At 38.7% G+C, this 14047-nt stretch overlaps 1 protein-coding gene across 5 annotated transcripts in view; it reads right to left on the bottom strand.

Annotated features, from left to right (window-relative positions):
- Nucleotides 1-13798, bottom strand: part of baiap2b (BAR/IMD domain containing adaptor protein 2b) — a 55018-nt gene extending 41220 nt beyond the window's left edge. For all 5 annotated transcript variants that reach the window (XM_067368715.1, XM_067368712.1, XM_067368714.1 and 2 more), the window contains exon 1: nt 13559-13798. In XM_067368715.1, the coding sequence (XP_067224816.1) occupies nt 13559-13630 (72 nt within the window). In that variant the 5' untranslated portion in view covers nt 13631-13798. The remainder of the gene's footprint in view (nt 1-13558) is intronic.
- Nucleotides 13799-14047: the final 249 nt, after the last annotated feature.

Genomic DNA, 14047 nt, shown 5'->3' on the forward strand with positions numbered 1-14047 from the left:
CAAGAGCATGCCAAACCAACAGATGGCAATATAACTCTAAGCATAAAGCCATGTTGGACAATCAGAAGCCAGGAAAAAAGGTTAATACTGGTTCCAGTTCTGACATCACAAGCCAAAATCTCCAGTTTCACCATCTACACGACAACAATCCAACCAGAGTTTCTGAAAATCCCTGGCAGGAGTTTTCAAAAAAGTTTAGTTTCAGTGGCTCGGAAACTGCGTTTGCGTGTGGACGAATGGCCAAACTGCATAGAAAAAGCTGTGGTTTTGAAAATACCTGTGTTCATGTGGACAGGGCCTATAAGAAAACAATAAATAAGAGTCATCTGAACACTTCTCAACTTTATTAAGTGTCACACACATGTGAGATGAGGACAACCCTGAAAAACCTGCAACACTCCAGTACAAAAGTGAGCAGCACGACCCTTGCCTATCTACGGCAAGCCCCAAAGGGAAAATGCATTGCACACACACATATACGAGTTCTAGTACATCCAGAATTAAAGCATCATAACAGAATCAACCATGAATGTATATGTCTGTTTTAACACCATCAGTGGAAACAGCCGATTAGTCACGTGGGCTTAATGTTTGCAACAACAGAATTTATTCAGCAAATATGTTTTATTCACATTAGGCCTAACTCAAGCGAGCATAACTTTTCTGTGAATTAAGGGATTTTCGTTTCCATCACTCGTTTCTGATGTGATACTCCAAAATGTGATGGAAACATAGCTACTGTATGACGTAGGACCACCGTTTAGGAGCCACAACCACAGAAACCACAATTGGTCATCTTTCTTCTGGGACAGTCCAAAATCGTACATTGTGTACTGGGCATAATGGGAGGTCACATATTTAAGGATGCTGATAATTGAACAGGTTAACTTTTAATTCTTAACTCCATATTACAATAAACTGTCTGTCTATTGGTGATAAATGTGGATATGAAGATGCAGTGCATCTACAGATACCAAGAACGATGGCTGTAGAGAGAGAAAGAGTCAGAGCTCTCACGCCCCCACCTTACAGAACACTCTCATTAGTGGGACTTGGAGGGCATCATGCCAGCTGGGATTTGCCGTTCCTTTGTTGCTGGTGAGCACAGGATTGTGGGAATATGTGGAGATCTACCCACAGCCTGACTCACCTAATCCAACATTAAGAGTTGCCCTTTAAAATCTATTCATTTTCTATTGAAACTCCTCAAACTGAGGAGACTTCATCCTTTTTTTTAAAAAGCTCCATTCAAAGTAAAATCTCAACTTGATGAATTTGTTCTGAGCACGTTTTCCCCAATGTCACGTTGTTCCTGTTTTTACAGGCTTTATCGCAGCTTCAAAAATAATAGGGCGGCATATAAAGAGACAGAAAAGGGGTTCAAAAATAGTATACCAGGAGACAGAATCTAGCCAAGAAGAACAGAGGATGTACAAAAAAACAGAAATAAAGCATTGTGCAACACAAATACTGTGGCAGCTACAGAGAGAGAATGAAGCTATGTGAATGAAAGTCTCCAGAATTGGAGTGAAGTTGTTTATGTGCTCAATTAAGGTCGACAGTAACATGATTTCTTGGGAATATCCCAAATCCCCCCACCCTGTGATCCAGTTACAATGAAAGCAGGTTTCCAGTGAAAATGAGGACAAAGACAGAATGTTTTTTTTTTCCTGTAAGTGTGTTGCTGCAGAGAAAACTGTGATTCAGAAGCCTTTATAAATGGACAAAACTCTGAGAACATGCAATTAATAACATTTTTTGCAAACTACTAAAAGGACATTGTATCTAAACAGGCTACTTTAGCACTTTAGATAACAGGCATTGGCAAATCTCTATGCCCACTAGGCCAATTAACAGAATTTCACATTTGCCATTTTTCAATGAAATTTTGTGTAAATATTCTTTCAAATAAATGTTTTAGTTCAAATTTTGCAAATATGCCAAACTTGCACAAACAGCTAAATAACAAAGTTAAAAAGAGAGCAAGAAACAGACAAGGCAACTAAATCAACCGCAAGTGAATCATTCATAAACCTCCTTATCTTTCTCTCACTGTCACGTCTTATCTAACATCTCAACTCACAATTATTTCTTATGTAATTCATCATCTGCTGCATACAGTCATACAGCGGAGTCTGTCCAGGGGTAGTAATCTTCATTATAAAGTCTTTATAAAGGAACAAGGAAACACAGACCTACAAACAAACACCAACAAAAGAGATTCATGGTTGGATGCAAAGCAAGCACAGCTGGCATGTTTTCATCAAGGAAGGAATTACACAATCATAGTGTGATGGATCTCACTGCACCACATTCCTGTGAGATGATCGTGCATGATCATATGCATGAGGTGAAATGGGTGAATGGTATTCATGCAAGGACCAAGGTGAAGCTTTTGCATGTCAAGTTTACATAATGGTGAGAAGTCTATAATTTATTTCTGCACATTTTATAATCCATTTATGATATCAGTATAATATATGTCCAATTTAAGTGCTATGGTTACACATAAAGCAATAAAAAGAGTGTAAATGTCAAGAATGCATTGCATTGCAAACCTTAAAATCTCGTCCATTCTATGTGGACCAAGCCAATAAATTTAACCAAACTGCTTTTCATCTCCTCAATATTTTCCACAGAGCTCCATCCTAGAGAATTCATTATTATACATGAACCAGTGCCAAGCTGATGTCCACCCAACATCTAATCATTAAAAGCATTAAAAACACTCCGCTGGGAAAACTCTTTTTCCTTGATTAGTCCCACAGCAATCAATCTATGTTTAACAAGCATGAACGAGAGCAACCAAACCCCCGATTAGATGTCATTTTCTTCTTGGTGCGCCTCTGTCAGACACTAAACACAGATTACCATGTAATTTTTCAGCACTTCATTACAGACATGTTCATTAGGATGTAATTAATAGTCTTAACTAATGAGCAAGATTTTATATTGATGCATATTCTATCAGCTGGACTGCCAGTTCAAAAACTGCTGAGGGGAATTGTATGCTCCCTCCTGAAATTAAGGTGTGCATATATTACAGTATAAAGTACATAACTAGATATGAATCATTTCATTAGATAGACATATATTACAGTATAAACAGATAGACATATATTACAGTATAAATTACAGAACTAGATATGAATGGTTTTATTAGATAACACAGACGCTCACTGGAGAAAATGCATAATTTTCCCTTTTTTGTAAAATAGTGCAGAGGATCAAATGAAGCACTATCTCCACAGTCCATTAACAGATATCCAACCACATCAGCAGAAATGTACAGCATTTGTGCCAAAAAAATGTTCAGTGCATCAATTCTGTTGCAACTTTTAACTTTACCCCGAGAATGCCTTGATAAACCAACTAAAGCATAAGGTGCCTTTGAGAATATGAAAGAGTCCCGGTTAGTATTTGTTGAACTAGCAAGGTTGTAAACATGCCTCATTTACCACAAATACACCCTTATATCAACATCTTATGTGGTATATAAACCTGCTACAACACAAATCTGTGATGTGAAGCTAATGCAGCTGCAGTCTCAGACAGCTTAGAGCAGATTGATGAATGTAATCAACTCTTGTGTCTCTATGTGTGGGTGTGTGGGTGTGTGTGTCGGTCCTATAACAATCTATGCTACAGTGTGAGGTGGGTGCACTGCACAAGTGCCCGTTTTCATCTTTATGTCTTCAACATACACAGTAAAACATGTTTAAAGCAGCCGTGTGGCCACTGATGTGAGTTGCAGTCTGGCAAAAGCTTCCTGCTGTTCAGCGTTATGTAACGCTCTTGAGTCCTATGGCCTCAGGACAATTGAGTAGCGAAATGGATAATGATGATGTATATTAATCAGTGTGTCTGAGTAGGTTTTTGAACCCAAATGTCAGGGTTGATTTTAAATGGCTAACCTTCTGTTCAAAGCATTGCATTACACTGTCCATTAATCAATGCTGGAAATAAACTAAAAATAAATACTAAAATTATTACACTAATTAGAATGATACACAGTTGGCCTCAAAAAGTATTTGGACACTTACATCACAGTGCATAAATGTCACTGCATGACGTTCATACATTTTTAAGTGTGGCTTAAAATTATTGGGGCCACTATAATTCCAAAGACACAAATTTGCAACTTTATGCAATTATTCTCCAAGTATTTAGAGAACAGCAAACTTAATATGGGCAGGGTAGTTTCACTTGCTAAATAACTACAAGCTCAAGGTGACCCAGGCTTTAAGTGTGCATTTTTCCAACTAGATGCTCTCACTTAATTGTTCACAAAGACCACTTGCACCCCGAAACCCTGTAATTTACATATTGTAAGATTATCTAGTAACAACTATGGTATGCATATATGTGTGTGTGTGTGTGTGTGTGTGTGTGTGTGTGTGTGTGTGTGTGTGTGTGTGTGTGTGTGTGTGTGTGTGTGTGTGTGTGAGAGAGAGTTTGTTTATATTACATTGTGGGGACCAAATGTCCCCTGGATGTAATATAAACCTGAGTTCACCTACATTGTGGGGACCAGCCACCGGTCCCCACAATGTAAACTAATTGTGAGATTCTAGAAACATCCTTGTGCCGTCTCTTTTCATCATGTGATCTTTCTCTGTAAGAGATGCAGGCCTCACGAGTGACCTTATATTCCTTTTATGTACTTCAGTCACTGAACTGCTAGTTTCACTTCTTATATTCTAATTATATAATGCAACTCTGGACAATAAACTGTGTGCCATGATTGAACTGCACTTTATGTGTCTGTCTAGTCATTGGTACCCAGGTATACCTGCTTTTCTGTGCTACATCGCTCAACCTGAAAGATCTTCTTAAAATACTTGATCTCCAAATTATTTTATCTGACACTAATTAATAAAAATACTAAATGATGTTTTTGTGAGAAAATAAAGGTGTGCAGTTTCCTGTGATGGAAGGGTTTAGGGTTAGGGGTAGGGTAGGGGGATAGAAAGTACGGTTTGTACAGTATAAAATGCACTGCGGCCTATGGAAAGTCCCCACAATTCACAAAAACCTAACATGTGTGTGTTTGTGTATATGTACAGTATACATATATCATTCTGTAACAAGATAATGCATGTTAATGACTTCACTGTAAATAAAATGTTTCTTTTTTTTGACCTCATAATTCTCAATCATAATGTCACAACTCAATCTTCCAGTGAAACAACAGACTTCTCTGTGGTGATGTATGCCAGACTTCTCCAATCTTTTAGTCCACTTAAATTTTACCCATTTCTAACAATCAACTGCAAGCGGACATTCAGCCGCTCTTCCATCCAATCAACAACAGATGCATAGAACCAAGTCAAAGTTTTTTCTTTTTAGATAATCTAATTCATTCGAATGTATGTTACAATACTGAAGAAAAGATCTGTTTCATAGTGACTTTAAAGAATTGGTATTGAACATATGACTTTATGTTTAATGTAGTTCCAAACGTAGGTTCGGGAGGAGCCTAAACATTCAGTCCTGTCAATCATTACGAGCGCATACAAGCAGCAGTCACTGCGTCATCCCAGCGACAATTCTTCCAGCATCCCTCCTCCTCCCCATCTCCTCCTCTATTTCTCTTATTCTCCCTCTGTTATAGGGGGGGGTTTAACTCGGAGCTCGAGCCGAGCCTCGGGTTCGAGCCTCCTTCGAGGACAGCAAGCCAAGTTTGTTTTACCATTAACCATTCAGTCTGAATGGGCAGGCGAACTCATGAAATCAAGTAAAAACTATCAGACTCTCCGTGGCTGCACACACACTTTCCTAGCTTCAAGACAACACTGATTTCAGATCAGTTTTACCATTTTATTACACTACAACACTAACAGCAAGAGTATTAGGCCCTGATATGGGATGTGGGTACTCTGCAGAGACTGCCTCCAGCTTCCCACATGGGCAAAGATCTTTCTGTGTCCACTGCGGATGCTGCATGCCATTTAGTTACAGCTGTCTCACTCCTACAAGCCGCCCTGGCGCTCATCTTACCAATTTCCATTTCAGATGAGCCCCTGTCTGTGTACGTGTGTGGGTGTATGTGTGCCTGTGCGAGTTCACCGTGAACATCAGCACTGCGTGTGCATCCCACTTCAGAGTGAGCTTGGAGAGGTGAGATGGAGAGAGAATGACTTCCGTGCCCATATATGGTTGTGTCGGAATTCCCCCGCATTACTCTCTGCTACAGTGCATTCCTATTCCCCGCACGTTTGGATCATACCATCTGATCGCAGCAGGAGGGGGAGTTTCTGCAGCTAGAGCTCATTACCTTTGACTGATGGAACACTGTGTCCCCCTCCTTTCCAACACCTTAATCCATTCACAGAAATGCCGATGAGAAATGAGTGAATCGCAAATTCAATGTTAATGCTAGGAGACAATGATGAAAATGGCTGAGATGCATGTGCTGGTACATGTGCCTGTGTATAATGAATGTATATAATGGGGCTGTGTGTGGGGGGGTTTATGCACACATACACGGTTTCGTCTTCCTGCTGGTGTACGGTACCCTCCCATGAGATCTGGGATGAAATGTCACTGCAAAGATTCCACCATTTCCCTATTATCTCCTCCTGTCTCAAACACACATATGCATCTAATTGTTTCCCATCCTTTCACCTTCGAAGAATGTCTCTCATTCTATTGTATCTCCTTCTCTTGCCCTCTCTGACTGTTAAAGACACCAAATTATATTTTGCATGAATAACAGAAAGCCCATTTTAGGTCAATTATGTTTTGTTTTTTTAAATTGTGAGATATGTATCAATAAGATATAACAATAATTACTCTATAATATTTTATACTATTCAGCATTTTTTTTCGTATTACAGTAGGCTACCTAGAATTGGAAGCAATAGTATATAAAATATATATATTTTTCTTTTGATTTGTGTGAAATGTGATGAATATTCCCAGACATTTATTGACAATTTAAACTTGCAATTTTCAGAATGATCAAGACAAATATAGAACATCTTCACTGTAACCTTACACATTTGTGCATTAAGGATATTGTAATAGGTTCCTCTCATTCCTTGCCAATTCCATCCTCCATCCTTAATCTGGTACCCACTCAAACCACTCTCCCTGGCAGGCATGACAGTAGTATTTTTGCCCTGCTGTTTATTCATAACAGGCATGACAGAAACAGACTCCTCTTCAATCATAATAACCTCCATCATGGCAGCCAAAGGACCACATTAACCCATGGAGTGGAATGAGGGGGACAGAGCCAAAATATTGCCACATAAGCAGATCAACTTTGGGTTTGAGACACAGATATCACAGCCCTGTGATTAAAGTGATGTGTCTAAGGACCAAAATATAATAGACATGGGAGTGGACTCTAAGTAAGAAACCAGTTTGCATAGACAACCAATAATTTTCTTCAGAAAATGTAAAAATCTAGTTATGCTAATATAGTTTCTTTGCAGATATTTTCCATCGATAAATCATTCTGAAGTGGTTCTCATCATCAAGCTGCTTGTTGTTTTAATGAATTCCTTTATAATCATTCAGACTATTAAAGTCTAGATGATTATAAAAGAATTCATTAGAGCACACAGATGTCTCTGTTTAGAGCTCCAGGAGTGTATCTGTGCGATTTTTATATGAAAGTACAAAAACATTTTGTGCCTATGAGGATAATCTGATGGTGTGCTGCTGGCAAAATAAAATCTTTCCTCTTCTTTTTCTCATTCACTCTTTCATCATTACTGGCCAGGCTTCATTCAAACAGCTGGCCAGACTCTCACCTACAAATTACACAGAGATAACAGTGCAGTCTCTCTCTCCATCTGGATGCACACATAAAACTATTTAATCTGGTTACTACTAACCCCTAGCTTTAACCATAACACCACACCGACAAAAATACAATCCCATGTTACATTAGAGCACTGACTAAGCCTATACACGGAATTAGACTAAAGCGTTTCATTTTTACATAAACTAGATGGCAGTAATTGCTAAATGACAGGTCCGCATGTAAGACCGCTGCAAATGCGCGAGTCAATCAAACAAAGAGCACAGCATGACTCATGACTTATTTTATAATTATATCCTTATATATTATACAATCAATGTATTGATAAGAACAAAAAAACTGTTGAATTTAAATGAACACATATTTTTAGAACTAATATTTGTTGAAATGACAATTCCTTATTAACAAATGTATGTCTATTTACCAGAAACCCAACACATTCACATCTAATACACTGTGAAAACATATTTTCAATGTAGAAAAGCAACAACACAGGTCACTGTGCTGTTCCGCTTCAGCCAAGAGTCCAGAAAGCGGGACATATATTAATCAATAAAACATGGCATAATGAAGGAAGGCAGCACACTCATAATGCAGCCATCTGTAAGTACCAGGTTTCTGCATAAAGTCATAAGCTTTGCCCTTTACGGAAGCTTTTGTGATCTACTTGTCTCAACAAAGAATCCTGAATTCAGAGGTATCACAGACAGTCAAAAAACACAAATGCAAAAACACAGTCCAACAGCTTTCGTCCAACATGCTGTTACGCTACCATCTGTCTTCGATCTGACAGCTTACAGCACAAAAACAAACAAAAAAATAATATTTAGGACAGATTTTTAATGACATCTATATTCTTTTAAAGCTTACCAGATGACTTGAAGTAAGATAAGACTTGGTATATAATGCCAAGGCGACACATACTGTGCTTTTCTAATTGCTATGCATACGAAATGGGTAATCAAAAGAGAGAGAAAACCCAAAACCTCACCCAAAACTCATAGCAAGCCTATAAAGAAATCCCCGCTCCGCCCTGACGATCCACTTCATTTCATTGAGAACCCAAACCTGAACCCAAAACAAACACACAAACGCAGATAATGTTGATTTTGGAATGAGGTACAGATCCATCAAACAAAGGGACTGTTTGGGTGGATATAAGCACTGTTTTGTTTTGTAAATGTGATTTAAAGGTAATCTTTGATGGTTTTACTAGCTGTACTAGTCTCTCGCCTATTCAGCACCACTCTCATTAATTGCATGACCCCAAGAGGACAGCGAGTTTAAATCAGGGGTGTCAAACTCAGGTCCTGAAGGGCCACTGTCCTGCAGAGTTTAGCTCCAACCCTAATTAAACACACCTAAACCAGCTAATTAAGGTCTTTAGGATGACTCAAAATTTCCAGTCAGGTGTTTTGGAGCTGGTTAAAGCTGCTGGAGAGTGGCTTTCCAGGAGCGGAGTTTGACACATGTGGTTTAAATTATGACTAAAATATAAGTAAATTAAATTCTAACAGAATAACTCTTTGACTTCCCATAACTCCGCCATCTGTTGGGAAAGACAGCATTCCTCTTAAAAACATACAATGCAGCCTGATACCTACATCTACCCAGCACGAGGCCAGTTCAGGCATGGACATGTGGTCAGGGTGTGGGCATTGCAGCGTGGTACGAAAGAACCAGTCTCCAACAGATGACAATGTCTTTGAGGTCTGACTGTCCTACTCACCGTGGGCACACACAAAGTTGAACTCACACACAACCCCTACGCTTTGGCAGAGGCACATTCACACGATCAGACCGTTCGGTCTGCGAGACACTACCCACACACACACACACACACACACACACACACACACACACAGACAGAGGCACATGCACGTACTGACACACATAATCCATTGGCCCGTGAGACACTGCCCACACACACTGGCAGATGCAGGCTGAGTCACTCGAAAGTGCAGACGGGTGGTTTCGAGCTCCCAGGGTCCTGTGAGATTACTAAGCAGCTGCCCGGCGTACACACAAACATACATATCAACATGCTCCCAAAATACAAATGAAGTTGGACTAAGAATTGCCATCAGGTCCAGTTTTACATGAGACATGTTACATGGAATCTGTGCCCTCAGAACTCCATTGAAAGATTTGCAGATTTCCACAAAATTGGCAGGACTGAAGTTCTTCACAAGCTTTGTACCTTCTGTGTTTATTAAACAGTTTGATCTTATTTTTTACACATAATAGTGTAGTACATCTCCATTCAAAACATTTTAGCACATTCATAATCAATTTCACAGATTCCTCCCCCAAAATCAGTGTAGAAAAATGTAACAAGTTAAAAAAGGCATTAAAAAGACAAAGCAGCCATGCAGTCACATGACTCTAAAACAGTGTTTCTCAACTAGATTTGCTTCGGACATCAAGTAGCAACCTATCACATTAGCAAAATTGTTTATCGTATAAAAATTTAATAGGCCCAACAACATCAAGCTAAATTATAAACATGACATAAGCTGAACAGGACAATTGAAAATGTCCAATATTTCATTGCAATCAAAATACATTGCAGTCAGCACATACTATGTCTATTCTAGTATTCTAGCTCAAGTTAACCATTAAAATGCAGGTTCACTTGGACTAGAATTTCAGAAGATGGTTAGAGGAATCGAGAATAAAGGAAGTACCCGTCCATTTCGGCATCTGTCTAATTTTACAACTTCTACTAAGCGGCAGATGAACTTGTATCAAAATACTAGTGATGCACCAAAATGTAAACCAAAATTGTTTACTAAAAATTGAAATGAAAAACCGTTAGGGTAATTAAATTTGGTTAATTGGGCAACTGAACTTGTTCAGGGTGTCATGTTCTCAGGTGATAAAGTTCTTCAGCAATGAGCGGACTCTCAATATTTCAGCCAAACAAATCTTACATATTGCCACTCTATCATTTTCAGTCACAGTGAAGAGCGTCCACACATTAACATGATACCTGTTGTACCTTACGTTTACCTTATCCACTTTGTGTGCACAGTACACACACTGTCAAAGCGCTTCATCTGGAAAGCACTAATTAAACATCATAGTTTCGGTCAATGGTTTCAGTCCTTCAAAACCATTTGGCTGAAACTGAAAAATGTTTTACTAGAAAATACTATAGAGTTTTAATGGACTCTCAACATTTGATGTCAACAACAAAATATTAATAAGATAACATGTTACATTGCATCTTATGATTTGCATTTAACAAGGTTTTCCCATGCTGTCTGCCATAAAAACAGTCCAGCGACCCAATTCTGGATCACGACCCGCCAGTTGAGAATCACTGATGTGAAAGATGATGCCTGATGATGTCAAATGGCCCACTACTTTGTTCTTCTATCTGTGAGTGCAGTTTCCTGCTCCACTGCATCCGCTGTATCTTTATTTCTTATAATAGAGAACCCCACTGAGGCCTCACAATACCCATAATTATACAAATCGCAGAGCCTAAAGACCCAATGAGAACTGAATATTCTCCCACTTAAAGTCTGAAAGGACAAAACAACCTCAATGCTCAAATCTAAAGGTAGCATTGGTCGTGACTTGAGTTCCCACTTCTCACCACTCATACACTTAATAAAACATACGCTATACAGGATATAGAATTAATGATAGCAACAGTGTCATTATTCTTGGAGCTGGAGTACTTTGGTTTTTTGAAATAGTCAATTCTATAAATTATGATTTCATCCTGCTTAAAATCACCCTATCTATGAGAGAACATTGGTAATGTAAGCTTGATGTCTTTAGTTAATCCTGAAACAATCAATCAAGTACAATCCAGCAGGAAAATGTCGAAATTTTCATTAAAGGTCATAATAAAAACACTGGAGATGGTCTCACTGTAAATACTCTGAAACTTCTGCCTTCGACAAGAAGATAATACTAATGCATGCAAAATAATCCTGAAGGAGGATTATGTGGTCAAGAAACGTCCAGTTATTAAACTAAAGCTTTTCTTTTGGCCGGTTACACAACTTTTCCAAGCTCAAGAAAATGTATCTCCATAAGTAAGACTTACAGTACAAGAGAAATAACTTCCTCCTTTAGGACCCGAGATATTATCATGACCTCATTTTGACTTCAACTTCACATGAGCCTTTCCAAGTTAGAGCAGCTTTCCTGTTTGTTCACATACTGTATGCTTTCTTGTCAAATGCAGGTTATCATTTCCTCATAAACATACATGCACATGTGACTAATCACACCCTTGCAATGAAAACAACCATACATATCCTACCAGAGGTAACAATAAATGCCAAAAAAGTCATACTGACATCCAAGAGAGCACTAAAAATGCATTTTGTAAACATGATATTATCTAATATGAAAATTATACAACATATAAAGCAGTGACACACATAGTTAATCTAAACCTATTGCTATCGATGTTTGTTACAAGCTTTACTCATCTAGTATTATTATCCAACATAATAGTATATAGTATTATATATAGTGCTGATATATAGTATTATTTAATGTGAATCTTTAATGTGAATGCTGTTTGTCAACCTATATGCATGGTCGAAATGCACTGCATATGCCGTGATGTCTCATTTTCACATATCAAATTAAAATATTGGCATTAAAAAAGGTGCATTTGCTAACATGGTTTCAGGCAAAAATACTCTCTGAACCCAAAGAGAAGTTAAAAGCTCAGAAAAACGCCATCCCTGCAGGGTAATCGCCATCCCTGTCCAAGTAATAATAGTGTCCTTTCTTTCTCTAGCCAAGGATATTAGCTCCATGGGTTGGAATTAACAGCCTAAACATTAAAGTCCCTTAACAGATGTCTGCAGGATTGGACTAACACGCTTCACTGGGTCAGCCTCAGCAGCCACCAAGGTTTAGTTTGGTGAGTCAGGTGGTTTCAAAGAGGTACACTACAACAGACGTGAGCTCCACGAGGGAAAATCTGGCAGAGAAAAGAAATGTACATTTGTACGTGCATGCCGTGGGGATCCATGGAAGTGTGTTAGTCACTCTTTCCTGTTGGGACTCAGATATGTTCCATCTGTTTTACACAATCAGTTTCATACCACATTACAAACCGAGAACTCATTTAGAGCAAAACAAATCCAAACAGGGCACACATTTACATATTATGCTTTTCACAAATTCCAAACATGAAAGAACCACAAAACTAGAGAAAATGCACAAAAGCAAACTCTTAAAACGTCTTTATGCTCTTCTTCACATGCAAGTGATGAAATCAGACTTTAGGCACCCGAAACTCACATGTCTCCCAGTGTGTTACAAATGAGATGACAGGTTCAAGTATTTGGCTAAACTGGTTCTACACTGAAACCAGCTATTTCTGCCTTTAATTACATGAGACTAGTCTCTATCATTTAAAGGGACAGTTCACTGTAAAATATGATTTCTTTCATAATCTAGTCTCGCATTCAATTTCATTGTAAAAGATGCAATAAGTGATTAGTGACTGAGGCTGTCAGTCCCTCACAATCTCTATTTGGGTCCCAGAAAAGAAAGTGACAGGTTTGTAACAACATGAGGGTGAGTAAATGATGACTATGTTAATTTTTGGGTGAACTGTCCCTTTAAGCAAGTTATTCATCAGCAAGCAACTTTAAACGAGAACACCTTTACATTTACATTTTATATTAAGTTTGCAATATGAATAAATAAATCTGACAGAGAATATATAAAATACAATCAATGCAGAATAAATACAAACTATATAAGTCTGTCTATAGCTACAATAATTACAGTGAAACTCACCTTGTAGACATTCTCCGTTATACGGTGCACCTCATCGGTCCGGGACATTTTGGAAGCTTGAGTCAGAACCATAGACGAGAATTTTATTTTTTACTGCAGGAAAATGTTTCCGAGAAAACACAGGAGGAGGAGGAAGAGGAGACACTGTATCATTCAAACAGAGAGTGTCAGAGGCTGAAGAGGATGCGGGAGCTTTTATATGGAACTCTCTCACTGATGCCCACGCGCAGCCGCCGGAGTGGCGGGAATCCACCGTACGCGTTTATCCTCGTCACTGGAACTGCGCTTGATATTCGGACGGACTCCGCCTCTCCTCTTCACCTCCTTCGCTGCGAGCAAGCGGCGCGGCGCGGCGCGACGCGACGGAAGAGCTTTCTTGGTTATAACAGAAGCGTTCATGTGACTGTGAAAAGACAGTGAAAGAGCTGCAGATGTGAGAATATTTATTACCACATGCTTGCATTATACAGTGTAGACTGTTATCATAAT

This window comes from Chanodichthys erythropterus, chromosome 19 (assembly GCF_024489055.1).
Source record: "Chanodichthys erythropterus isolate Z2021 chromosome 19, ASM2448905v1, whole genome shotgun sequence".
Taxonomy (NCBI): Eukaryota; Metazoa; Chordata; class Actinopteri; order Cypriniformes; family Xenocyprididae; genus Chanodichthys; species Chanodichthys erythropterus.